The sequence below is a fragment of the Bombus bifarius genome, unplaced genomic scaffold (genome assembly GCF_011952205.1).
Source record: "Bombus bifarius isolate JDL3187 unplaced genomic scaffold, Bbif_JDL3187 scf7180000007978, whole genome shotgun sequence".
In the NCBI taxonomy this organism is placed as follows: Eukaryota; Metazoa; Arthropoda; class Insecta; order Hymenoptera; family Apidae; genus Bombus; species Bombus bifarius.
Genome location: NW_022884363.1, coordinates 3,674,566 through 3,702,503, shown reverse-complemented (window position 1 = coordinate 3,702,503; position 27,938 = coordinate 3,674,566). Strand labels below are relative to the sequence as shown.

Here is a 27,938-nt window from a genome sequence, read left to right as displayed (position 1 = left end):
ACAAAACATTGAAACGTATAGTTTATTTATGTAGATTTGTATTTTTTTACATACATATGTATGTATAATAAAATAAAACTATATTCTAATCTTCAAAATTTAACTTGCCTTAATTATACTTATATCTGCTTATATGTATATACCAAAAAGGGAAACTAATATATTCATTTGTGCCTAGACTCATCATTTTTATTTATTAAATATGCAATTTTGCAATAGTATTTGTTTTACATTGTGCTATATTTCTAATAAAATTTTAATATCAGTACTAGTATCTTAAAAATTCGAACGATTCCTAATAAGTTACATATTACTATGTTAAGGCTACAACCTATTGAATGCAGTTTCATAATATTAATAATCTCATTGCCTTCACTTTTATAGAAAGTTAATTGTAAATTTTTTTTTAGATTCATAGTTCTTGTATGTCAACTTGTATTTATCTATTTAAGATATTTCATATATGATTATTTCTTATTAACTAACTAGTCATAAGTTAATCGAGCTTTTTTCAGATGAAGAATGGATTGAGATATCGAGGTCAAAGCAAATTTAAAACAATATATGTGTATATGTTATTTAAATTTTCTTTCTTTTCACTTGAGAATTTCTTACATTTCGTTATTTGGTGACAAATGAAATGACTTATAATGTGTTATTAATGAATAACTATCTTCACCATTTTTGTTTAAAAAATACGAGACTTTTTTTATACATACATACATAGGCGCAAGTTATACGCAAGTACACACATATATACATATGCAATCATACATATACGGATGCACTTACATAATTTTTATATTAGAAAGCCTATCAAATGTACAAAATGTGCTTGTCATGTACATACATATGTTTTAAATACACATATATCCTTGTTCATTTATGCAGATTTATATGTATGTGTAATTGTACAATAGCTCCATCATATAAATACTACAAAGTATTTATATTTTTGTATATCAATTCTTTAAACAAGCAGGCTTTCTTATATAAAAATGTAATTACACTGTTTCATATATTCATAAAACAAAAAGTTTCGCCAAAGAGTAATTTTCAGACTGCAAGGATGGATTATGACACTTGTGCAAAATATCAAATTTCAATCTCAAAATATTTAAAAAAGTGTAAAATTATATATTTTGAAATTGATAATTTAAAACTATCAAGAATTTAACGCATAAAGTATTTTGGTATATAGTCTCAGTAAACTTGTATGATTTATCAAATATGCCAATGTAAGATTAGCACCTAGCTAAAGGATTAATGTAACATAAATATATGTGCACACTTATATACAAAGTAAAGATGACCAGTCCAAAATAAAAAGACGCCTGTGTAATTACCCACCCTATATCAGTCCTTTAACTCCTTATTATGAAATCAATAAAGTACGTTACTTCAGTCATCAAGACTTTGTGACAGCAAAAAGTTAGCAGCCAGATTTTCATTTTTTTCACACGCAAAATAGGCTTGTACAACTAAATGCTCCGGAAATCCTAGTGCCTTCAGCCTCTCAATAGCTTCTTTATCCTGAGGTGTTACCTGAATTACAGAAGCTTCTACATCCGATCCTGCTCCTATACCAGCGCCAAGACCTCCACTTATACCACCAGGAGCAGTTGGTGGTGTAACATTAGCTGCGGATACAGGTGTAGTTCTCCCTCCTGTACCACCAGTAGTTTCTACTACTCCAAAAGAGGTATATAACATAAGAATATTCATAAACAAATAAATGAAAATATTTTGATTTTAGCAGAAACTCACCAGGCTCATTAAGCATACGCACAAATGCTTCTTGATTTTGTGAAATAAGTTGTAACAGTGCAGGGTTAGTTTGTCCAATTTGTTGTAGAACAGCATTTAATAACTGAGGATTTTGTTGAATGACTTGACGCATTTGTTGAAATTGAGGTTGCATTCGCAAAAACGCTAGTGGATGCTGACCATGATCTTGAAGTTGTTCTTGTGCTTCAAGTTGATCTTCTGGTAAATCTTCAAAAAGCTGAGCTGGTATTCCTGTTAAAAGGTATTCAACAGCCCTATCAGGATTGTTGAAACTTGCTCTCAATGCTTGTTCAACTTGTTCACGTTCGTATCTAATATAGATAAATTGCATTAAATAAATAAACTGTAACTTAAGAAAAATATAGTAATTAAATGATTATAACTTCTTTTTTTATTGAACATATATCTACCCCATATCCACAATATTGTTCACCATAGTATTATAATCTTCACCCATTAACAAGGCACTTTCAGCTTGACCTCCAACACATCCAGCAGTAGTACTTGCTTCAGATTGCTCTTGTACAGTATTAGTAGGATTTGATGCTCCCTGAACAGTAGGGTTTGAACTAGGTTGTGCTACTGAGCTATGACAAAAAACATACATATTAAGAATAACTCTATATAGCATGACTAAACAGACTTTTTCTGATAAATTAATCTAAGGAATTGAATTATACAAAAGATAAATCTTCATAATCAATGAAGAATATTATTATGACATATTTTTAATTTTTTTAGTGTAACATATTCAAATAACATTAAAATTTTTATTATTAAAGCTGGAAAATATTCTTTAAATGTATTTCTGTCATAATACTTTAAATTAATACCTGGTTGTACTACTTTCTTCTTTATTATCTGTATTTGTAGTATGTTCCTCTTCAGTCGTTGTATGTCCATTACCAGTTTTTAGTTTTGTCACCATAACAACTATAAACTTCTTTTCGTCTATATTATATTCTGCTAATGGGTGATCATCTGTTAATATTTTTCCTATAAAAATAATGTTACATTAATGTATAGCTATCATTGTACGATAACAATAACGTTAATAAAAATGAAAATGATTCCAATGTCTTATAATTTTTTTATTTAAGTTTGTATAAATAATGGATATCAGAATAAATTTAATCCAAAAATGAATTGGTTTATAGATACGTAAATATATTAATAAATTTGCAATTGTGTGAAAATAAGGTTATGTAAGTCATATCCCTCACCAGCATATATTAACTTTTGATATTTAGCAGGAAAACCTTTTTGAGTCTCAATCTTTTGTTTCAAATCTTTTACCTAAAAAAGACATAATTAAAATCTATTGTACTTGAAATTCACTATATAAATAAATTTACTATATTCACGTACTGTTTGCGATGGATCAATTTCTACTGTAAACGTCTGCTGCTGCAAGTTTTTTAGTGTTATAATCATATTGTTAAATGAAGAATTACTGATACGTCGTTGATTAATAAAGGAAACTTTGAAGTATCTGGAGTAGTAAGGGTGTAAAGATGTTTTGGTAAAGATCTTTTCAGCGATGAGTCGGCACTGCTTAAAGCAACTTACAAAATGCTTAACTCAGACTAGTATGCAGCTGAAAACATATGATGACATAAAGCTGTATTTCCATTACTGAAGACAGTTGAATACGTAAGGTATGTACTAAAATAAGGCTGCATCAATTCAAAATAATTTGATTAATCTAATTTGTATCAATAAATATTAAACACATATATATACAAATAGTTATATTTATTACTAACCAAAAGTCTAAAGTTTAGTTTTTAACATTATTATATTTAATTGATTTCGATGATAAAATTACTGAAACAACAAAAATATAAAAGCAAAATATAGTAACTAACATATTTACAAATTAATACATATGTGTATATATATATATATATATATATATATATATATATATATATATATATATATATCCACAAGTAATTTAATTTTAGAAATAAATGTGTAAGTACATGAATGAAAGTTATTATGATTCTTTTATTTATACATATATTTATACATTTGCGAATGACTAGAATAAAACTAAAAATAGTTCACAATAAGTTATAACTTGAAAATGTACTATATAATAATGTATTACACATAAAAATTTAAAATGTATTAAGATACACAAAAATCATATTATTTCTATTCTAATATTGTGGCAAATCATATTTATAACTTTTATTTGTTTCTAACCAGGTTGATTTTTCAGTGAAATTATTTAATTTGTTAGAGTTTCAAAAATATAGAAAATTTGTATGTTACCTTTTTTGATGTTTTTACATCATTCTAAAGTGATTTATACTTTGAGTATCTCAATACATGTACATAAAATATATATAAATACTTACAATCTTACGTTCTATGTTCTAATAAATGTTATAATCTTATGTTATAATATATATTTTATCATACATAAATACTATGTTGACATTACATATTGATTTTTTATATTCTTCATAACAACAGAGAATTATAATGTTCCTTCTATAAAATAACAATTAATATAAGTATAACAGAAAAAATAGATTGAGATATCTACTAAAAAAATACATGAATTAATAAACAATTTTTATTAAATATACATCTTATAGTTAAACTGAATTATTTTATATTGACACTTACAAATTAAATGCAGGATATCCAGAATGTTCTTCAATTTTTATAACAACTATGTATAATTATTCTTGATATGGTGTATTTGGAGTCACATTTATCATCTCTGTTACACTAAAAAATATATATCAAAATTATATAATGAAATGACATGAAATTAAGGATGAAATATTAAAATCGAACTATTAAATTATTCATTAAATTGCAAGCTTAATTCTATAAAAAGAGGCAAAAAAATTTAATAATTCAATACAAACAAAACATTTTGATTAATTCTTAACAAAATATCTCATACAACGTGATAAATGTTCTATGCCTTACCTTCTAAACAATTACATGCTATATTTCTAACTATTTTTATATATTATATATTTAAATACAAAAATATAGATTTATTTGAAGTAATTTACTTAAATATAACAATGTATGATAAAATACATATGTAGAATGATGCTATATTAATTAATTTTTTTTCTACATTACTTTAAAATGATATGACATTAACAAATATATATTGTGCAATGTATAAAAATGAATAATATGCAATGAATAATATGAATTATTAATAAAAAGATATCAGTCATATCAATATAGTCAGTCATAGTTATACAGAAATTCTGAAAAGCCAAAAATAAAGGACAACAGGTATAATAAATACATAACTACATGCACATAATTGGGCTTAACTCATAAAATAATTAAATACAATTAAATACAAGAGTACTCATGAAAAATTGTCTAAATTTAGTATTTAAAAGATATACTTCAAGCCATGTTATGTATAAAACATTAATTAACATTCTTGCAGGATAGACATAACACAATATCACAAACACTTACAAGAACAATTACGGTGCCCTAAGCATACTTTGTTGCAGTCATCTTTACATTAGTTTGCTGTATAACATACATTATATAACGTTATATAAGTTTATTATCAAATTTAAATTTAAAATATATAAGAATATCAACATTAATACAAAAATTAATTAGAACAAGAGTATTTTCCATTTTTATTTAAATATTCTCAACCTCTTCCAATTCATTGTTTAAAATAACACATAATATAAATTTATAGTATTTTCAAAATTGGTAAAACCTTACTATATTATAGTGATTAATGTATGCAATAACTATCAAGCTTACCGATTAATTACCAACTATTTTCTCAAAAAAGTACATATGATGAATTTAAGTTTAATGTACAGTCAAATAAATTTGTTGCTTACTAACACTTAGACAAATGTTTTACTAACTTTTTAAGATAGCTTGATAGTAAATACAATATGATGAATGTAGATGAAAAAGTATATCTCTTTTCTATTTATATTATAATACTTTTGTTAAAAAAAGAATTCATTTATAGAGCAACTGCATTTTTTAATTTTTTTTAATTGAAGCCCCTTTTAAGCACAACACCATTTAGTAAAAAGTGAAGAAGAGAAAATATAATGTAATATATATATTAATGTTTACCTTTTAGAACATTTGATGTGTATTATTAATAATGTAATGCCTAACAACAAACAAATACATCCTACAACTATATAAGCAATGCCAAGAAAAGGATTCTTTCCACCAAGAAGAGAAGTAGTGCTTAAAATCATTCTTTTTCTGCCATCAAAGGCAGACACAGGATATGCTACAAAAAAAATATTCATTTATAAAGTCATTTTCAATAAGTAATATATATTGATAACTTTTACTTACTATAATTAACAGTAAGTGTATAATTCCCTGCTACTAGACCTTCAGTGAAGCCATCTACTGTATGATTTACTCTGCGGTAAAGTTTTCTAAAAGTAGGCAAAGCAGCAGTTCTCATCCAAACAATCAAGTCTTCATTTTGAAAACCATTATTGCTTTCATTTTCATTATCTAACTCATAAATATATTTATCCCAATTTTTTGGTTTTGTAAAATTCTTAAATACTTCTCTTAAGTTACCCTCTGGATTTCTAAATTTAATATTTTTATCTGAGGGCCAAGCTATACCAGTCTTTAATAATGGTACAGGAGCTTTGTGTTTTAAAGAAAATAATGTTAAATCATCACTAAATAATGAGTTAGCAATAGCACCACATGGTACAATAGGTGTTTCTCCAACATAAGCAAATGGTTCACAATCCCCAGAGACATCAGGACTCAATTTTCCTAACAGTTGATTATCATCTCTTGATTTTACATATCGTCTGTGATTCTGATAAAAATTAGTCAAACCATAATACATATAAATTTTTCCATTGAAGTCAGAAGGCAAAGTAAAATTTATTTTACAATAACAAGGTTGACTATGACCTTCTGCTATAATATCCGCACATTTAACAGGCATTCCTTTTGCACGAAAGATATTTGTAGAATTACAATCTGTATAATCTAAAATGTATTCTTTAACTTGATCAGAAAAATAAAGCAATCCAACTCCAACTGGTATAAAAGCAATCCCAATCACAAAAAATGTTGGTAAAACAGTCCCAGCTGTAAGTATTGGTTGCCAAGCAGGTAAACGTTGCTGCTTAAATGCACTGTCTGTATAAATAAAACATATTATCTTTATTTAAAACATTAATTTAATATAAATATATATTGGATTGTAATATAAATAAGTTTAGTCAGATAAAGAAAAATATTGAGTTTAACTTTAACTTACTTAATGTTACAACCTAATATATTAAACTTACATACTATACAGACACTACTTATATCGTAACAGAAAATGAATAGAGAGAAATTGAGTGGGCATTTAAATAATACATGTATGGGAGATGTACAATAAATATTTGATTTTACAATAAGAATTTTATATTTTAATATAGATAATGAAACACTTGTTATTTCTACTACTACATTAAGTTTTTTATAAAATCTTCATATATAGATATCAAATATAACCTAACAAGAAACTGAAATTTTCGTATAACAAACTTACCAGAAGGTTTCTTTGTTTTAGGTAACGAACTAACTTCGTTAATAGAAGTCATACTTATTTGTTAAAGAAATAATCTATTTTTTTATCAAGAGTTTCAACAATTGAATACGAACATTTGTAAAACTGAGAGAATATCAATTATTCGTGAAACTCCTACTCCTACTTACATTAATTACATATATAACATGACATGACTCCTATATGACGACAGAGCATAGAACAATAATGAACATAGTCAACACAGATAACACGTTAAAAATTAAACACACACTTTTTGAATTAAACGTTTTTTTTCAATCGTGTTAATTTTATTATCTGCAGAAAATGTTCCTTAAATAATTAGTAGTTACTTCAGTTTCAAAGTTTTTATATATTTACTCATTATAGATTCGTAACATTTATTGACTTAGATAATTGTTACTTGATGTTGATCCTTGCTTATCAAGGGACTTTTTTTAGTTGTGCTCATCCTGTTAAAGCTAGTTAAATATTTCTATGATGAAAATTTTTATAATATATAAAAACATATATCTTTAATAATGTGTCCTACTCGTCCCTACTTATTAATATACGCTAGTAACTTTTAGTTTTAAATATATATATACTATTAAATTAATTTTTAGAGATCATGACATTACTTACTTTAATCGGAGGTGGATCAAAATTTGAAATAAATAAGTACTTTTCTATTTCTTAAAAATATGTTTCTTTTATCCATGTATTTATTAACTAGGGACACAATGTTTAAAATGACATAATTATGATACACATTAAAGTAAAATATCGTAGGAAAAACACAAAAAAATTAGCGCTACCGTTCTCAAATGTTGGCTAAAAATATAATTTATTGTAAAAATAAAATGTAATCATACATTATAATTACACAAGAGAAATAAACGACACAGATTTGAAAAAATTCTAGAACTTTATTACTCATTTGTTAACTTCCCCATATCTGCTATGTTTAAAACATTTTTCAGGAGAAGTATCTGTTTAATTACCAAAATCATATTCTCAATTTTGTCAACAGTCAACATGTAATGTGTGTGTAACTATTGTGATATAATGTTTAAATATGGAATTCTTTGTAATGATATTTATAATGTGCAAATAGCATACACTAAAAATGCTTATGATAATGAATATTATTTGCACATAGCTCTTGCATAGCAGAGAATTATTAGTTATTTCATATTGACACTTTAGCCTGAGAAGGAAGCAAGGAAGTCAGTAACAACTTGCTTTAATTTAGCATCAGAAGCTTCACTAATTGTGTTGTCTTTAGCAATAGTGTTTAAAAGATCTCGTTGAGTGGTTCTGAAAGAATATAAGATTAAGTAAATACAAATATAGTAAAATATATTTAAACAAAATGCGTATGTAAATTAAATACCTAATATGGGCGAGGAATTCTTTTTCAAAAGCTGTGATTTTAGAAGGTTCCATCTTATCAAGATACCCGCGGACACCACAATAGATAACAGCTACTTGTTCTTCAATAGCCATGGGTACTGAAAGCATTAATAAATATTTTCCATTTTATTTAAAATTTTGTTAGTCTTTTGTAATTTAAATTCATTGTATATATTATCAATTTGTACCATATTGTCCCTGTTTTAGAAGTTCTGTCAATCTAACACCACGATTCAGCAATTGCTGAGTTGCAGCATCCAAATCAGAACCAAATTGTGCAAAAGCTGCTACTTCACGATATTGAGCCAACTCCAATTTCATGGATCCAGCGACCTATTAAATAAAATATAAAAGTTATTTAAAATGTTCTTTACTAAATGTGTATGCATTTATAAATTTATACGAGATGTACAATACTTGTTTCATAGCCTTAGTCTGAGCAGCAGAGCCGACACGAGATACTGATAAACCTACATTAATCGCAGGACGAATACCCTTATAGAACAATTCCGTTTCTAAGAAAATTTGTCCGTCGGTAATAGAAATAACATTTGTGGGAATATAAGCAGACACATCACCAGCTTGTTTCTCGACAACAGGCAAAGCTGTTAATGAACCACCTCCCCAAACTTTCATTCATTTTAGCCGCTCGCTCAAGAAGACGAGAGTGGAGATAGAATACATCACCAGGATAGGCTTCCCGACCTGGTGGTCGTCTCAACAGTAAAGACATTTGTCGATAAGCAACAGCTTGTTTCGACAAATCGTCATAAATAATTAAAGCATGCTTTCCATTATCTCTGTAAGGAAATCATTATAAATTGTTCCAGTATCATGTTTATATAAAAGAAAAAAATTATTTTATATAAATATACCTGAAAAATTCTCCCATTGCACATCCAGAGTATGGAGCCAAATACTGAAGAGGTGCTGCATCAGAAGCAGTTGCAGAAACAATGATAGTATAATTAATAGCACCACTGTCTGTCAAACGTTTTACTATTTGTGCAACAGTGGATCTTTTTTGGCCAATAGCAACATAAATACAGTACAACTTTTTCTTCTCATCTCCAGCATCATTAAATCGTTTTTGATTAATAATTGTATCAATAGCAAGAGCAGTTTTTCCAGTTTGTCTGTCTCCAATGATTAATTCACGTTGACCACGACCAATAGGTACTAGGGAATCTACAGCTTTGATTCCAGTCTGCATAGGTTCTCTTACAGACACCCTGATAAAATATATGTACATATATGTGTATATATATATATATATATATAAAGTATGTATAATAGAAAGTTATTGGAAGCACAATGCAGAGGTAATAGCATCTATATAAAGAGATACATAAATACCTAGGAATGATGCCAGGTGCTTTCGTACCAATACGGAATCTCAATTTACTATTAAGTGGTCCTTTACCATCTATAGGATTACCTAACGCATCTACAACACGTCCCAGCAATTCCTCTCCAACCGGAACATCAACAATAGCTCCAGTACGTTTGACAATGTCACCTTCCTTAATGTGTCTATCATTGCCAAAAACGACAACACCAACATTATCAGGCTCCAAGTTCAAAGCCATGCCTTTTAATCCTGAACTAAATTCCACCATCTCATCTGCTTGAATATTTTTTAAACCATAAACACGGGCAATACCATCACCAATGCTAAGCACTCTTCCAGTTTCTTCAAGATTAGCCTATAGATTATGTAACATTTGATTGAAATTTGTGTTATTTATATATACGTAAGTTATTGCACTATAAATATTAATAAGCTTTATTACTTTACCTTAGCGGTTGCGCCAAGAATACGTTCTTCCAAAATGGAAGAAATTTCAGCAGAGCGCCGACTGCTAGATACATGGAATTTGGAAGAGGGTATAGCAAGGCGCCATTTGACCTACAATGTAAAATTAAAACATATTGTTATTACATACTATAAAAATATATTACTCATATACTTATTACATAACTTGATACTATTCTGTTTATGTAATCTGTCGCAAAGAGCAAAATTTGTGACGTATATTTCAACTGTCACAAAATTTCGATAAAAGTGGTTGTAATTAATGAAAGATGTTTCATTTCCTTAAAAATGAAAGTTAATATAAGAAACGTACGGGTGCATGTGGTTATTGCAAAGTGAAAAATGTCGGCATGATCCATTTAAATATTCTTTCATAGACAAATTAGAAAAAAGAAATTATGTATCTTATATTACCTGAACCGTAGTATTCGACAATTGTCTTGCGATCGAAGGAGCCAAACGTAAGGATTGAAGAGCCATTTTGGTATATTACAAGCCCGTTTACCGGACTACGGGTTTCAAAAAGAAAAGTGAACAAGACAAGACCGAGCCGAAGAAACGTCTCATGCAGCCCCACTCCAATATTCCTACCGACAGGAAGTCGATATCCATCGACCTGCGCGTAACCTCGTATTCAGATACATATACTAATTCATAAATCTAATGTTTTCGTGTTTTATAATGCATGAAAAGTATATTACATAAGCTATATTTCAAAAAAATTTTTTAAAGCATATATATAATTAATTAACTTCATCGTGTATAAATTTGAATACAATAGATTTTGGGTACGAGGTTACCTGCAATTACACGATGCTACTAAAAACAATTGGCGCCAAATTTTAGATTTAAAATAGATATCATGCAATAATTTCATGTTTATTATGAAAATAACGTTACATTAGAGCGTCTATTTTCACATATATAAATATATAATTAATATTTATGATATAGATATAAACAAATAACATAATACGAAATGCTACTTTTATATATAACTGTGATACATTTTGTCATAAAAAAATATATATATATATTTAATATCGTATTTAGATTTTCAACATGTTGAAAATTTTATAATTGTCTATAAATTAAGAAGTAAATAATTTACTACCTAAAATGTAATAGGTAGTATATGTATATATCGCTTGATATTCCTTACATTCGGTAGTGTAAGACCAGCATAATATTGTAATAATAAAATATTTTTTCTAATAATAAATTTTATTAGAAGAAATTAGGATGCAAAATTTAGGCGTGTAGCTTTCAGTTTGTATAAAAATTAAGCAATTTTATTACTTTTATGAAATGTCATGTTCAGGTTAAGTTGATTAAATATGAAAGCGTCATTGCACCGGCGCTAAAGTTTGTTATTGTTGTATCGTATTGATTATTGGACGCAACTGCCTATGGAGTATATGTTAACAAATTTTTTATGCAATAGCAAATGAGAAAATTATACAAAAAGAAGTGAGAAGAACAGAGAAAGTATATTCATGTGGAAAAATATCTATTGCTTTATTAATAACTACATTTGCACTGCAGTTATTTTCCGAGGTCTATAGGTGACAGGACAGGTAATTCATTGTTTATACTTTATACTTAACAATATAGAAATTGTTTTAATTAAAAGTCACATTTTAGATAAAGGAAAATTTTTTGTAGCAGCATTTATACAAAAATGTTACCTTGTTTAGTGGAATAGTATACTTTCTGTTAAGAAATATTTAGTATTCTATAAACAGAAATATGGATTCTGTTACTGAGTCAGAACATATAGAGAAATTAATAAAAGAAGCTGAAAGCCTAAAAATACGTTTAGAAGATGAACGACAGAAATTGAACGATATTACCCGTAATATTAACTTTTAATCTTTGCATCATGATGTAATAAAAATTTATAGGAAAATCAATTATAGTAAAATATAATAATTAATATTATATTTCAGTTGCTAGTGTAGCAGATAGACTTGAAATAATTAGTTGCATTAATGTAAAACCACGTCGTGTATTAAAAGGTCATCAAGCAAAAGTTCTTTGCTCTGATTGGTCACCAGATAAACGTCATATCGTATCTTCCTCACAGGTCAGGATATACCTAAAATTATTTTTTATTTAAACTTTTAAAATATTTCTTAATATAAAAATGGCTTCAGGATGGCAAAATGATAATATGGGATGCTTTTACAACAAATAAAGAACATGCTCTTACTATGCCAACTATCTGGGTTATGGCTTGTGCTTATGCTCCAAGTGGTACTCTTGTTGCTTGCGGGTATTAAATGTATTTAAGATTTATGAAATAACAATAATTTTTTAGTAACATGTTAAATGTTATATTCATTTTTTTTGTAGGGGGTTAGATAATAAAGTAACTGTATATCCTTTGAGTCAAGAAGATGATGTATCAACTCGTAAAAAAACTGTTGCTACACATACATCTTATATGTCTTGTTGTGTATTTCCTAATAGTGATCAACAAATTCTAACGGGTTGTGGAGATAGTACTTGTTCTTTATGGGATGTAGAAAGTGGACAACTGTTACAAAATTTTCTTGGTCACTCAAGTGATGTTATGTCTATTGATTTAGCACCAAGTGAAATTGGTAATACATTTGTTTCTGGTAGTTGTGATAAAATGGTTTTGATATGGGATATGCGGACTGGTCAATGTGTTCAAAGTTTTGAAGGACATCAATCTGATGTTAATTCTGTATGTAAAAATTTATCTTTATTACTTGTGAAATAGATAATGTTACAAGATTAAGCTAATGCTATTATAAGAAAATGATTTGCATCATGTTATGTTGAGTTTAGGTAAAATTTCATCCAGGTGGTGATGCAGTGGCAACAGGTTCTGATGATGCAACTTGCCGTCTTTTTGATCTACGTGCAGATAGAGAAATAGCAGTTTATGCAAAAGAAAGTATAATATTTGGAGCAAATGCAGTCGATCTAAGCGTTAGTGGACGTTTACTGTTTGCTGGTTATAATGATTATACTGTAAATATATGGGATACTCTAAAATGTCAACGAGTTGCGTTTTTATATGGACATGAAAATCGAGTATCTTGTTTACGAGTTTCTCCAGATGGAACTGCTCTTTCAACTGGAAGCTGGGATTCAACTCTACGAGTTTGGGCTTAATTTTAATAAAATCACATCTATTATCTTGCCATATTGATAAATAAAAGTTATAATTTTTTCTGTGCAAGATATAAATTTTAGAAATTGTATGATGACGTTACATTTTGTTTTTAATTAAAGTGTTTTAAACTGATAAGATACATCAATATTGTAACATAAAAAATATTGTTATAATTATTATACATACATTGTAGAAAATAAGTGAAATTAAAAATCGTGATTATCACGATCATAACAATGTGATAGCTTAAAATTAATAATTTTTAGGCTGGTCCTAATTTATAGGAAATTCTGCAAATAGAATATCTATTTAATCAAATACAGTATTATCTTGTATGAAACTTAATAAAAATTTAATTCATGCATATTTAATATTATTTGCCACTTTTTTCATGCATTATTCAATTTAAATTACATAAAAAATACAATTATATGAGATATGATATAAATTTCTTAATTTTTCAATCAGCTGGCCAGCTACCAAGTACAAGTTCTGCGCTCTTAGATCTATATACTATATATGAATGCTTGTATCTTGCATACATATGTATATGTGAATGGGAGTGTAGATGTACATACGTATGTATAGTACGTGAATGCCTGACGGTGCAGTTTATGCATGTTAATAATCACCAGTAAAAAATATTTTGTAAATTAAGTGGTATAAATTAAAGAAAAACCAAACATACTTAAATAAAAGAGAAGAAATGCCTCAATATTCGAGTATGTATTGGAAAAATTCGAGATATTGAAAGACTAACCTTAAATTTTTTTATTTAATTTTATATCGAACGGTTTTCAGTATTTGATATGTAAAGTATTCTGTTTTAGTTAAAGTAAAATGGGGAAAAGAACACTTTCCTAATGTAGAAGTTAATACAGATGAAGAACCAATGTTGTTTAAAGCACAACTTTTTGCACTGACAGGAGTACAGCCTGAAAGGCAAAAAGTTATGTTAAAAGGAATGACATTAAAGGATGATGATTGGGGCAATATCAAGTTGAAAGATGTAAGGAATAATAGGACTAATGTTTCTATGAATAATAAATATATTTTACGACTTAAAATCAAAGAATAAATCTTTTATCATTTTAATTTTTTTATAGGGTATTACTGTTTTAATGATGGGCTCTAAGGAAGAAGATGTACCAGCAGAGCCAACTGAAAAACCATTATTTTTAGAAGATATGAATGAATCTGCATTAGCTACTGCTTTAGATTTACCAGCTGGCTTGACAAACTTAGGAAATACTTGTTATCTTAATGCAACTGTACAGTGCCTAAAAACTGTTCCAGAGTTGAGAGATGCTCTAAAGAATTTTTCAGGAGGGCTTGCAGCTGCTGGTAGTTCATCGCTTGTACCTGCACAAAGTATAACGGCTGCGTTAAGAGATTTGTATGATAGTATGGACAAAGGATCATCGTTGCCACCTGTTGTCCTTGTCCAAATGATGCATCTAGCATTTCCAAGATTTGCTGAAAAATCTGAGCATGGTGGATTTCAGCAACAGGATGCTAATGAATGTTGGACTGAACTTATTAGAATGTTGCAACAAAAATTACCAGCGAAGGTGACCCAACTAAGTGACCCAACATTACGTTTTAAACTATATATATAACTAATAATATATTTTAAATATTATACCTATATAGAAAAATTTTATTCATATGTGGTAATTAATCGTAGGAAAATCCTGTTGCCTTAGAAAATAATGGACAAAGTTACAAGCCACGTTCATTAATTGAACAGTATTTTGGAGGAACATTTAATACAGAGTTAAAATGTATAGAATCTGAGGATGAACCTCCTACTAAGGGAAAAGAAGAATTTTTACAATTGAGTTGTTTTATTTCTACAGAGGTTAAATACATGCATTCTGGACTTAGAAATAAAATGCAGGAGCAAATTACAAAAATGTCACCAACTCTTGGCAGAGATGCAGTGTATACGAAAACGGTAAAAAATATTATACAATACAAACTTTCATGTTTTAATCCATTAATATTTCCATTTAATGAAGATAATATATTTTACAGTCAAAAATTAGCAGATTGCCAGCATATTTAACAATCCAATTTGTACGCTTTTATTATAAAGAGAAAGAAGCAATTAATGCAAAAATTCTCAAAGATGTTAAATTTCCTCTTGAATTCGATGTTTTTGAATTGTGTAGCAGTGAACTTCAAACTAAACTTACACCAATGCGAGAAAAATTTAAAGAATACGAAGATCGTTTAGTGGAAGAATCGCGTAACATAATCAATAGGAAAGATAAAACAGAAAGTAAAAAGAAAGTTAAACAAGAACCGTTTTGGTTTCCAGATGGTAATAAAGTTATACAGAGATTAGAAATCAATAGTAAACTAATATGTTTGTATTGTTATATATATTGTTATAATTACAGATATAGGATCAAATAACAGCGGTTATTATACATTACAAGCAGTCCTAACACATAGGGGACGATCAAGTAGTAGTGGCCATTATGTAGCTTGGGTTAGACAGAAAAGTGATACATGGTTAAAATGTGACGATGAGAACGTTACCGCTGTAACTAGTGAAGAAGTACTAAAACTTAGCGGTGGTGGCGATTGGCATTGCGCATATGTTCTTTTATATGGTCCAAAAATTTTAGAAGTACCTGATTCAGATGACAATGAGGATTCACTTACTAAATAATTCTTATATATATAACCAACAAATTTCCATAAAGATTAAGACAAATGGAACACAGTTCCAACTTGCATCTATTCGATAAAAATGCATTTTTTTTTATACAAACGGTCATCAATATAATTTCAATATTAAGGTCTATAGAATACCATTCGTAAAATCAATGGCAGTTATTTTCTACTGAATTATAGAAATCTAATAACGATGCATTACGTATATAATTTTTGCATAATGTGAATACGCAAGATCTATGTACATTCATTGATTTTATACGCTTAAAAAAACGTGGTGATAACGAATCTTTGAATTACATAAAAATAGATAATTGTAAACCATTAAAGTGTTCTTTTATAACATTACAATAAAATTGCAATTAAAATTAATTTCATCCATATTTAATTTAACTTTAGAAAATATATTGAAAATATATGAACATGTATAGTATCCTTATGATATACAATGTAAATATAAATGAACTATCATATATTCAAGAGATATTTATATTTTTAACTACCATTATAATTTCGTATTATTCACTACTGCAAAAAATGAAAGAAGTTGAAAATTTAAATATTTAAGACAACATTTTTAAAAAGTTATTATATGAGTAAGACTAAATTTTATTCTATTTGACTTAGTTCAGATTTATTGAAAATTGGAATTTCTACTTTTTTATTACTTTTATCACCTTCCTCGGATATGTTTTTATGAAAGCATTTCCAAAAAATATTATTGACTTTTTAAAATATTTTCTACAGTATATTATAAATAATTACTTTAAACTATTGGGGTATTTCAATATATATTTGGATTAAATTCCAATAGTAAAATAATATCAAATTTGATGAGATATATTTAGTATAACTATTGATTTATCTATATCTACCAAGACGTAACTGGATAAAACGATACAATCTGATAATGTAATAAATGGATCTAATACACACACATATGTATGTATGTATAAAAGCACGATACGATATATTCTTGTATATACGTACATGTGTATGTATATATGAAAAAAATAAGATAGATAGTTTGAAATAACTAAGCAGTGCTGTTACAGATATCATTCGTTGCGGTTCTCAGTTTTACTTTTATCGCATAATTTACCAAAAAATATCGCGTAGTACAATTAGAAAATTACGATTACGTGGATGTATAAACCAAATTGTTCGCAAAAATGCATTCTAAAACATTTCGTAATAAAACATTTGAACATTTCTTCAGTAGATTTTTCAGGTAATTACATTTTATGTATATGAATTAAGTGATGATAATGTGCATTGTTTATGTTTATTATATTTATTTGATTATTAATGTATAATATAAAATAATTATATTATACTATAATATTATAATAATTAATATATCTTGAATTTAATGTCATTCTTGTATATTAAATATATTAAATATCAATTCTATTAAATATTTCACTATATTTGAGCATTTAATAATTTTGGAAAGTATTTAAGGTATCTATTTTTTCTCATCTGATAGTGAAATGCATAAATATAATTAATTAATAATGTGAAAGAAATAAATAGGTCATTCACGTAGAACATATGTATATGTATATAAATAACTGATTTATAGTTTCGTTCACAATCGTCTTTTATTTCAATAATTTTTATTAATTATTTATAATGGGAACTATAATAATGTTATTACCATCAGGTATATTAATAGTTATTTTTCTAAATTTTAATATTAATAATTAAAATTAAAAAATATATGATTATGTAATAAATGCATAAATTCAGTTTTCAAAAAATATTCAAAAATACAATTTTTCTCGTTACTATCTTAGGATCATGGAATATAAAAAATATTCGAAGATATCGCTTTAGTATCTTTTATAATTACGTATGAAGTAATTGAGCATGTAACACTATTTTTTTTCGTTAAAAGGATATTTGATTGTCCTTTTATTTCTGCTAAATCAATCAATGATATCTTTCCCAAAATTTTCTTTATTATTCAGTTTTAACAATTATTAAAATATTTAAACTTATTTTTTTAATTATAAGAATGTAATAAGCATCCCATAATATCTTCTATGTATTAAATACAAGATTATGTAGCAATCCACTTGCATCTTTGATTGGGGGATGGTAAAGGTTCGGTTAACTTCGGATTCATAGCCGAACTCATCCGAAATCTATATGTCGTTGGCTACCTTCACCATGGGTGTTTTCACCTCTCCGTCGGTTTCTCATGAAAAGTTTGTTCGCTTGTCGCGTTTGTTCTCGAGATAAATAATCTTAGATGTGTCTTAAAGTACTACACGAAGTACGTTCATTTCATAATTGTATTTTTTTACGATAAATTTGATGTGTGTTTTATTCTTCGCTGTTTTCGGTATCGCACATGTGAAAATTAGGATTTTGACGGATCTGATTTAATGCAATGGCGACGTTACTTTCCATTATGTTGTCCACGTTTCTTCTAACCATTGGTTATCGCCATGCTTCTGAAAATTCTTGCAACTATGCAATGCCAGTGCTAAAAAATCAACGATAGGAAAAGAATGATCTTCTTCCGGTGTAAGAGAATTTACATCGTTCCTGGATATTGTAATGAACCGGTGGAACAAGTTCAAATCGAGCGGGCTCTGTTATCCGTATAGAAATCTTTTCTCCTTTGATTTTCGTTGAATTTCATCAAAATTTTTATATATTTTTTTCAAATAGTATTACTGACTACTAGTTGTTATCAAAAGAGAAATGTTAGGAGTATGAATTTGGGAAATCGAAAATTGGATGTATCTGTTAGTCTTTATACCCTTAAATCATATACCTTTTTTAATTCTATATTCATCAGATTTTTTAAAATGATGTTTTTACATTATTTATTTTTTTTCGGAACAACGAAATATTTTTATATATTTGCGTAAATAAAGAGCAAAACTGATGTAAGTGTAATGAAATGCTTATATTAATATTTTTCATATTATCTTGGTTCAAGTTTCTGAATTAATTTGTTTGTTATTTTCTATTTGGTAAAATACACAAAATACTATATTCTAATATTATAAAACGAGAAAATTTATAGCACGCTTTATTATTTTTTAATATTTTGTTGCTTTTATTACTTTTTTATTTAAAAAGATCATTTCGATAAAATGATTTTGACAATGAATAAACATTCAGCGGAAATATATTATTGGCATTAATAAAATTAAAACATTCATATTTATTTGTTAGAAATGGCATTAAATAATAATAATAATAAATAGCAAAGAAATTGGTGATTTGCATCCTAACCTAAATCGCAAAAGTGCCATATTATGACGTCAAGCTTGGATCAGCGCGAACTCGACGAAAATGCGTATACTAATAGAGCATATCTCTGGTTTGTGTTACGGTTATATAGTGACGCGATGAAGTGTCATCGTTATCAGTGACTATTCGAATAAACATTCGTATTTATTATATGTAGCCTTTATTAAAACCTTTAAATAATTACAAGTGTTCAATGTTTATCACAATAGATATCGACGAAAGAATTGCAAGTTTCTTGAGAAGAAGAAGAGAAGCTTCGAGAAAAAAGTTGCCGATTTTACAAATTATGTCTGATTTTGAAAACTCATATGCATTTTTCCGTGTTTCTTAGTGGGCTTTATCCAAACGTTTTAAAAACCAAAGTGTATTTTAGTGTTTACTTTGCACATTTGCATCACGAAATGTGTATTATGAAAATTTTATATTCACATAATCATAGCTCAATATTCATGCAAAAGAATCAAACATAAGAACATTGCAAGAACATTTGCAAAAAAAATTTTTATATTTCATGACTCAGTGGCAGTGAATTCAAATAGTGGACAAGTTGAAACTACATACAAAAAATGGGTAATTGTTTCAGCAGTCCAACAGATACAGAAAAAGAAAAGCCTGATAGAATAGGCAACCCTAATATAGAGGCAGTTGCATCTCAAGCTAGTCCAGTGCCAACACCACCTCCAGATCCTATTAGGCCTATGCCACAAATCCCAGATGCGGATGTGCCAACTGCAAAAATTTTTGTTGCACTTTATGATTATGATGCACGTACAGATGAAGATTTAAGCTTCAGAAAAGGTGAACATTTAGAAATCTTAAATGATACTCAAGGAGATTGGTGGTTAGCTAGAAGTAAAAGAACTCGACAAGAAGGATATATTCCCAGCAATTATGTTGCAAAGTTAAAATCTATAGAAGCAGAACCGTAAGTTATATTTTTACCGACATCTACATTAATTTTTTTCTAAATATTTTTTGTTTGATATATGTACATACTAAAAAATTTACGTGTACAGTAAAAATATTTGTTTTGTGTAATTCTATAATAATAACTTAAAAAAATATATATTTTTATTGCAATAAATATAGATTAATAGCTATATCTTGATGAATGATGATATAGGATTAACATGCTTGTATTTGGAATGCATATCACATGAAACTTTACAGTTATGCATTCATTTAAAAAATATTTCAAATTTATTATATATAAGAAATATATACATGGAATATACTGCAGACATGATAATGATTGGAAACATGTACTAAACCCTAGTTTGTTGACTTTCCTTTATTATATTTTCACCTAATAAATTTCTCTCTATATAGTCAACTAGTCAATGCGACCTTGCTTTCACTAACAGTACATGTATTGCCTCTTAGGTTTTATTAATATGGGTGGACAGTTCTGATTATCAATCAGTTTAAATAAGCAGTATTTCCCTTCTTTTTATTTCTATATGAATGTAAAAATATTAAAGAAAAAAATAGTTTTATCCTTTTTTTTATATTGACCAATCAAATATTAAATTATTATTTTTGTATATGTTAAAATATTTCTTATTTTATTTAATATTTTAATTACTTTTACTTTTTGTAGATGGTACTTCAGAAAAATTAAACGAATTGAGGCAGAGAAGAAGTTATTGCTTCCTGAAAATGATCATGGTGCATTCTTAATTAGAGATTCTGAAAGTCGACACAATGATTATTCTCTTTCGGGTAAGTTAATACATATTTGAATACGTATCAAAAATATAAGATTTAATCACTACAGTGAAGCACATGCTCACAATAAATATTTACTATATTTTCAATATATTGCAGATGTACTTTTAAGAATAATAATATGATAAAAATTTTTTGTAGTACGCGATGGTGATACAGTTAAACACTACCGCATTAGACAACTGGATGAAGGTGGTTTCTTCATTGCTAGAAGAACTACATTCAGGAACCTTCAAGATCTTGTCGAACATTATAGTAAAGATGCTGATGGGCTGTGTGTAAATCTCTGCAAGCCCTGTGTACAGGTAAGATGAAATTCTTAGTTAAATCAATATTTCTTGCAATCCTATGTCACATAAATGGAGTTTAGACAGCTTGCTGCATGTATAAAATTGGTTTTTAATGATATACCACCATTTTACTAAAGAATATAATGTATTGCTTAATTATTAAATTTTTTTCAATATTTATCAAGGGATTTCTTCAGTGATTTAACAAAAATTTGTTTTAAAGTTTCTGTTCTAATATTTATTAACTTTGCAGAAATCCCTTGATGTTAAATATAACCCATATATAATATGAGACTTAAAGTAAAAACACAAATGCATGATTTTTGACCTTTATTGTACACGAATCTACAATGTGATTAAGTTTGTACAGAGAATAAATAAAATGGTATAAATAAATTAGATTCAATCATTTTAACAACTATTCAAATTACATTTACATATTATATTTATTACATATTAATAGCACTGTCTAAACTCCAGTTAGACTTTGCTCTATAAAATTATATATTTAGTAGCTATAATAATAATTGCATATATATTTTTTAATAAATGTTATTGGAAAAATATTCGAAAATAATATATTGCACAAAAATCACAGTTCAAGATACAGAATGAAGTTTTATATATACTTTACTAAATTCTTATTTTATATTTTTTATTTACAACATTGTTAGGAAATGTATTTAAATATATTAATAAAAAGGAGCACTAATTTGAATGTTAATCAAGATGTAATAAGGAATTTTTGTATTTATAAGTATGTGTAAAACAATTGTTTTCTTTAACTTTTAATTAATCTTTAAGAACATACATTGTTACTTTTAATGGAAAATCATATATATATATACATTTGTATATTGTATCATATATATTTCCGCTATTTATTTAAAAAAAAGTTATGGTTTGAAAACAGCTTTTAGTTTGATAAATAATCTTGCAAAGTTTGATCTCTGAATAGACTATGTTTGTTTCTCTGTTATTGCTTACCTTACCTCCCGCTGGATTTTCTTGGTAAATTGAATGTCCCAATATGACATAACATGTTAATTTTCTTTGTAACATAAATGCTTTCCACTATATCTTTGGCCTGTACATACAGCACAAGCCCGTCCTATATGGAATCATGTTTCAAAGACATTAGATCATTCTTCATCTAGAAAATTCACTTTCTTTCATAATCTGGCATAACATTGCTAAATTCTATAGCTCTTTCTTAGAAACAATAGGATTGAAAGCACACATTAAAAAATAAGATAAATTTGCGTCTATGTGTCTGTATGTGCTACTTTGATGTATTGTTAATTATGACAATATTCAACACAAATTTTTTTATGCAATCTACAACAGATGATCATATTCTAGTATCAATATTTGTGTGCTTAAATCTATCTAATATACAGGATATCTCAAATAAATTCTTAACTTTCCTACTAAATTATCCACATCATTTAGTATTGATTATACAAATGAAGAAAGACTGTTATTATGCTGTATTATATTATACTGTATTATATTAAATAATATTATATAAATAATATATTAAAGGAAAAATAAGTAATATATTTTTTACTGGTGTTCGAGATATCCTGTATGTGGAATTTAAATTCATAGATCAGTTTTTAAAATTTAAATTTTAAAATTCTCTTTTGTGTTTATATACACATCAAAGAATTTTAAAACAGATTTCCTTCCTATCTAATGAACCTTATATATTTTCTGAACAATTTTTAATGAAATGAAGCAAGAAAAGTTCATAAAATAATTAAAAAGACGCTTTTGTCTTATTAAATTATATGGTTTAATGCTCTCAGTGATTGAAATTATCTTCTATATTTTTTTATACTTTCTTTTAACTCAACTTTGAGGCATTGAGGGCATTTTGTGTTAAAACAGTTCAAATATGGTGCTATATTCTTGTTGATAATGTACATACTTTACAATAAATAAACTATAGTGTATACATTTATGTCTTGGACCGTGCATAAGTGTTCAATTACTAAGTTCCTGAAATTATATTTGACGACTTTATATTCTTATCTATAAAAATAAGTATTAATGACTTTTGAGAAACATTATATGTCAAGAATAAATATTCATCTACAACAAAACATTATTTTAAAATTATATTTCACATACCTTAGCTACTATATTTATTGAGATCTAAAATAATCTTCTTTATAAAATCACTCAAATGTCAAAAGGCATGAAATTAAATAATTTGAAATTTGCTTTTAATCACTTGCATCTTGCATAATAGCCACTATTTCTTTTATTTTTTATGGTATTACCATTAGATTAGATATTTTAATTTAAGCAACACTTGTTATTTGTTACATCTTATAATAAAATCATTAAAAACTTAATAAGCAGTTATGCAGCCTAAGCAACATCCTTAAAGGGCTTCTATTTAGGTTTGTATTAATAGAAAGTAAGAACAATTCTCCGAATTTCTTCAAGGAATTTTAGAACTTCAGTTAATATATGATTTAAGTTTCTCTATCTTATTTATTAGTGTACAACTTGCAAAGGAATATTTGCTATTAATGCCATAGAAATATATTCATTTAAAACAACTAAAAAGTTTAACAGTCATTGACTGGCATATACTTAATTTTGTTGATAGGTTGAGAAACCTGTAACTGAGGGTCTTAGTCATCGTACAAGAGATCAATGGGAGATTGACCGTTCATCTCTCAAATTTGTGAGAAAATTAGGCCAGGGTCAATTTGGAGAAGTGTGGGAAGGATCTTGGAATAATACAACTGCAGTAGCAATAAAGACACTAAAACCAGGAACTATGGATCCTAAAGATTTCTTAGCAGAAGCACAAATTATGAAGAAACTTCGTCATGCAAAGTTAATTCAATTATATGCTGTTTGTACTTTGGAGGAACCTATTTACATCATCACAGAATTAATGAGGAATGGTAGTTTGTTAGAATATTTGCAAGGTAACAAAATTGTACTTTTTAATTATTTCAATCTGTAATCTATTCAATATTTATTTATCTGTTTGTTCATTTTTACACATGTTATAACTTTTCCAACAGGGAAAGGAAAAACATTAAATTTACAACGATTAATTGATATGGCTGCACAAATTGCAGCAGGTATGGCGTATCTTGAGTCACAAAATTATATCCATCGAGATTTAGCTGCTCGAAATGTATTAGTAGCAGAATTAAATGTTGTGAAGATTGCAGACTTTGGTTTAGCTAGGCTTATTAAAGAAGATGAGTATGAAGCCCGAATAGGTGCACGCTTCCCCATTAAATGGACTGCACCTGAGGCTGCAAATTATAGCAAATTCAGTATTAAATCTGATGTGTGGTCATTTGGTATTCTTCTGACTGAATTGGTTACTTATGGTAGAATACCATATCCTGGTAAATATATCTTCAAATTTAAATTTTGTAGTGATTTTTAGTAATAAAGATTTAAAAAAAGAGTATCTAATTATTTTTAATTTTATAGGTATGACAAATGCTGAAGTTCTTCATCAAGTAGAACATGGATACAGAATGCCATGTCCACCTGGTTGTCCAACTGCATTGTATGATATCATGTTAGAGTGTTGGAACAAAGATCCAATGAAGAGGCCAACTTTCGAAACATTACAATGGAAACTGGAAGATTTCTTCACCATGGAAGGTTCTGAGTATAAGGAAGCATCTGCATATTAAAATATTAAAACAGTTTATAGTTCTTATAACATATTTCGTTATGATTTCTATCAGCAAGATATAATAGATATTCTGTATGAACGATAAATGCAGATTATTATAATTAACAGTTAAATTCAGAATACGGATGTTTGTGATATTTGAGAGAGTATACTTTATACTGAAGAATAGTCTTCTTTCTATAAACTATAAATACGGTTTATTTTTTTAGCAATATGATCACGCCAATTGCTTTTGTTATATATTCTGGCTGCCATAAAATTATAGAACAATTTTGTCAATTCATGAATGATTACACACGAACGAACATTGAATTGTTAATTAGTGGCTTTTAAAAGCAATGACATAGTTTAGATTTTATTTTGGAAAATTATATTCTGAACGTGTAAACGTCGGTATTAATAGCATCTGTTGGACAGTATTTATGGGAGTTAACAATTTTTAATTAAAAATTTGTTGTTTATTAACCTTGACGAGATAATACGATTGTCAGATGTATTACAAATTTGATGTAACAAAATATTTAGATACTGCACAGCCAATTTAAGCCAATGTTTTTGGAAGATTGTTTACATTACAATTTCAAGCATCTATTATGTAGCAGTAAGAAGGATTATTGTCTGTCTTGATTTATCATTCCTTCTTATTTATTTATATATATACTCACATACTTTTATTATTATTATAATTGTTAATTTATTATTAAGAATTCGCAAGTATGACGCATTTTGTGTTCAAAATTTATCAGATATAATCTGTTGAAAACTCATAAGTGGCCTGTTAAGCCAACATACATGTAAGATAAATTTTATGAATATTTATTATTACTTTTCACTGTTTTCTTTTCTCTTTTTTTTTTTGCATATGTTAACTCTCAGTTATTCTTGAAAAAACACATATTAACTAAAAGCAATGTATTTAATCTAAAAATTATTCCTAACTGTTCATAAAAAATATAATACGTGTGTAAGATAACATAAGAAAGTATACAAGGGTATTAACATTACTAGAGAAGCATGTAAACTATTATATTTGAATTTTTTATTTAATAGTATAAAATAGGTTATAATCTTAGAATTTCAAATTAGTATTCGTTGCTATTAATTATTCAGTTGATTATTTTTTCGTATTACTTCAGTTTATTATCGCTATTTCTAACTTCCAAACTCAAATTTTTCATTTTTACATATTTGTACACTATAACTTATGTTTTTAATTTCTTAGGTTGATAGATGTCATCTTTTATCAATACTTCTGAAAATTATAATCTCTAAATGAAGCAATACAATTTTTGGGAATATATTAGAACTGTTTGTTTTATTTTGGCTTTATTAAGAGTCTTTAGAGTAAATAGAGTAAACATATTATACATGTCTTAGATTATCTATATTTGCATTTGATGCCGTATTTATTAATATTTACTTTCTTTTTGGAAAAATTTCCATTATTTCTACATAATGTATACTTCTCAAAATTGTATGAAAACAAGTTTATTTCGTTTATAAAAAGACATTAAGATGTTAGATATGTGTGAACACACAGAATTTGTAATATGTTTCATTTTATGCCTTTTATATAGATGGATATACAAAATAATGATCAAAAATAAACAAAATTTGTCTAGTCAGAGACCACTATTCTATTGTGAACATTTATGGTGTTAAATACGTTTACACCATTCTTTTCATGAACATAAGACATACTGCCAAATAAATATAAAGAAACAGCTATCATGCTATTGTTATAAAACGAAAAAGGAAATGAAACTGTATAATGACACAATATTATACTAAGAATTAAAATAAAAACAGAACATTACTTAAACTTAAGTAAAAGAATGTTTAATTATGTTTCTGTGGTCATCTGATAATTAATTTAAAGCATTTTTGTGTACTATTATTTTAAGAAATTATATTGCTGGTATTAAATAGTATTAAAACTGATGATAGTAAGAATTTAAAAAATCATTTATGTAGGATATCAGGCACTTTGTACAAAAGTAAATTTTTATATAAGCATATATATTTATATTTTGTACAGTTTTATTTGAATATAATGAAATGCTTTTTATATATATATGAAAATTTCATTAAAGCGTAAAATGTCTGCATGATTTTTATACAGTAAGCTCAATAATTTTTTCACTGATCTTTTAATTAAAGGAGCGAAGAATACAGTGGTATATAAGTATTAATTGTGTGAAATATAATGATGCATATAATTTTTAAAAATAAACATAACACCTATGACATCGTTAACGAAATAGTATTATCGTTAATAAAATTGTTCATATATAATTGTATTATGTCATAATTATTATATTATATACGACTTTATAATTTTGTATGTATGCATAGATATATACAGTATACATAAATATTATATAATTGCGTATAGTACATACATATTCATATCGTGCGCGTGAGTGTGTGTTTGTGTGTACATACATGTATGTATATATATAAATGTGTATATATGTATACATATAGTACATACATCGCATGTTAAAAAATATTACAAAAGCAATTTTAACTTGTTTCATAATTTCTTTTGT

At 27.2% G+C, this 27,938-nt stretch overlaps 6 protein-coding genes across 14 annotated transcripts; 3 read left to right on the top strand and 3 right to left on the bottom strand.

Moving 5' to 3' along the window:
- Positions 1-167: 167 nt before the first annotated feature.
- Positions 168-3,386, bottom strand: LOC117204480 (UV excision repair protein RAD23 homolog B-like). Its single transcript, XM_033441916.1, has 6 exons — positions 3,157-3,386; positions 3,012-3,084; positions 2,622-2,784; positions 2,199-2,375; positions 1,768-2,099; positions 168-1,688 (listed from the first exon to the last, which is right to left on the bottom strand). The coding sequence occupies exons 1-6, from the start codon at positions 3,220-3,222 to the stop codon at positions 1,402-1,404; spliced, it is 1,098 nt and encodes a 365-aa protein (XP_033297807.1). The 5' UTR covers positions 3,223-3,386; the 3' UTR covers positions 168-1,401.
- Positions 3,387-4,068: 682 nt separating this feature from the next.
- On the bottom strand, positions 4,069-7,625 carry LOC117204369 (cell cycle control protein 50A). 4 transcript variants are annotated; one of them, XR_004487072.1, is made up of 6 exons: positions 7,349-7,624; positions 6,130-6,948; positions 5,896-6,061; positions 5,260-5,316; positions 4,429-4,533; positions 4,069-4,290 (listed from the first exon to the last, which is right to left on the bottom strand). XR_004487072.1 is itself a non-coding variant. In XM_033441692.1 (5 exons), the coding sequence occupies exons 1-4, from the start codon at positions 7,398-7,400 to the stop codon at positions 5,304-5,306; spliced, it is 1,050 nt and encodes a 349-aa protein (XP_033297583.1). In that variant the 5' UTR covers positions 7,401-7,624; the 3' UTR covers positions 4,364-4,533; positions 5,260-5,303. The 4 variants fall into 4 exon arrangements, 2 of the variants coding, with proteins under 2 accessions (XP_033297583.1, XP_033297582.1); XR_004487071.1 differs by lacking the exon at positions 5,260-5,316 and having other exon boundaries at positions 7,349-7,625; XM_033441692.1 differs by lacking the exon at positions 4,069-4,290 and having other exon boundaries at positions 4,364-4,533.
- A 552-nt stretch (positions 7,626-8,177) lies between these two features.
- Positions 8,178-11,184, bottom strand: LOC117204368 (ATP synthase subunit alpha, mitochondrial). Its single transcript, XM_033441690.1, is given in 9 exon segments — positions 8,178-8,665; positions 8,742-8,859; positions 8,950-9,094; positions 9,179-9,385; positions 9,387-9,561; positions 9,637-9,993; positions 10,118-10,467; positions 10,560-10,670; positions 10,992-11,184. Coding segments are annotated over 9 exon segments (1,644 nt in total). The 5' UTR covers positions 11,058-11,184; the 3' UTR covers positions 8,178-8,550.
- A 627-nt stretch (positions 11,185-11,811) lies between these two features.
- LOC117204416 (guanine nucleotide-binding protein subunit beta-5) lies at positions 11,812-14,061 on the top strand. Of its 2 annotated transcripts, none has more exons than XM_033441777.1 (6): positions 11,812-12,154; positions 12,243-12,432; positions 12,527-12,663; positions 12,734-12,852; positions 12,933-13,290; positions 13,395-14,061. In XM_033441777.1, exons 2-6 carry the CDS (start codon positions 12,327-12,329, stop codon positions 13,722-13,724), a joined length of 1,050 nt encoding a protein of 349 aa, XP_033297668.1. In that variant the 5' UTR covers positions 11,812-12,154; positions 12,243-12,326; the 3' UTR covers positions 13,725-14,061. The 2 variants fall into 2 exon arrangements, with proteins under 2 accessions (XP_033297668.1, XP_033297667.1); XM_033441776.1 differs by having other exon boundaries at positions 12,222-12,432.
- Positions 14,062-14,266: 205 nt separating this feature from the next.
- LOC117204415 (ubiquitin carboxyl-terminal hydrolase 14) lies at positions 14,267-16,782 on the top strand. 2 transcript variants are annotated; one of them, XM_033441773.1, is made up of 6 exons: positions 14,267-14,447; positions 14,556-14,734; positions 14,832-15,296; positions 15,413-15,682; positions 15,763-16,051; positions 16,131-16,782. In XM_033441773.1, exons 1-6 carry the CDS (start codon positions 14,432-14,434, stop codon positions 16,403-16,405), a joined length of 1,494 nt encoding a protein of 497 aa, XP_033297664.1. In that variant the 5' UTR covers positions 14,267-14,431; the 3' UTR covers positions 16,406-16,782. The 2 variants fall into 2 exon arrangements, with proteins under 2 accessions (XP_033297664.1, XP_033297666.1); XM_033441775.1 differs by having other exon boundaries at positions 14,300-14,447; positions 14,543-14,734.
- A 401-nt stretch (positions 16,783-17,183) lies between these two features.
- On the top strand, positions 17,184-27,112 carry LOC117204366 (tyrosine-protein kinase Src42A). 4 transcript variants are annotated; one of them, XM_033441688.1, is made up of 8 exons: positions 18,549-18,691; positions 18,783-18,945; positions 19,893-20,608; positions 21,284-21,405; positions 21,553-21,716; positions 24,325-24,652; positions 24,752-25,087; positions 25,176-27,112. In XM_033441688.1, the coding sequence occupies exons 3-8, from the start codon at positions 20,250-20,252 to the stop codon at positions 25,382-25,384; spliced, it is 1,518 nt and encodes a 505-aa protein (XP_033297579.1). In that variant the 5' UTR covers positions 18,549-18,691; positions 18,783-18,945; positions 19,893-20,249; the 3' UTR covers positions 25,385-27,112. The 4 variants fall into 4 exon arrangements, with proteins under 4 accessions (XP_033297576.1, XP_033297575.1, XP_033297578.1 ...); XM_033441685.1 differs by lacking the exons at positions 18,549-18,691; positions 18,783-18,945 and adding an exon at positions 17,184-17,641 and having other exon boundaries at positions 20,270-20,608; positions 24,331-24,652; XM_033441684.1 differs by lacking the exons at positions 18,549-18,691; positions 18,783-18,945 and adding an exon at positions 17,185-17,641 and having other exon boundaries at positions 20,270-20,608.
- The last annotated feature ends 826 nt before the right edge of the window (positions 27,113-27,938 follow it).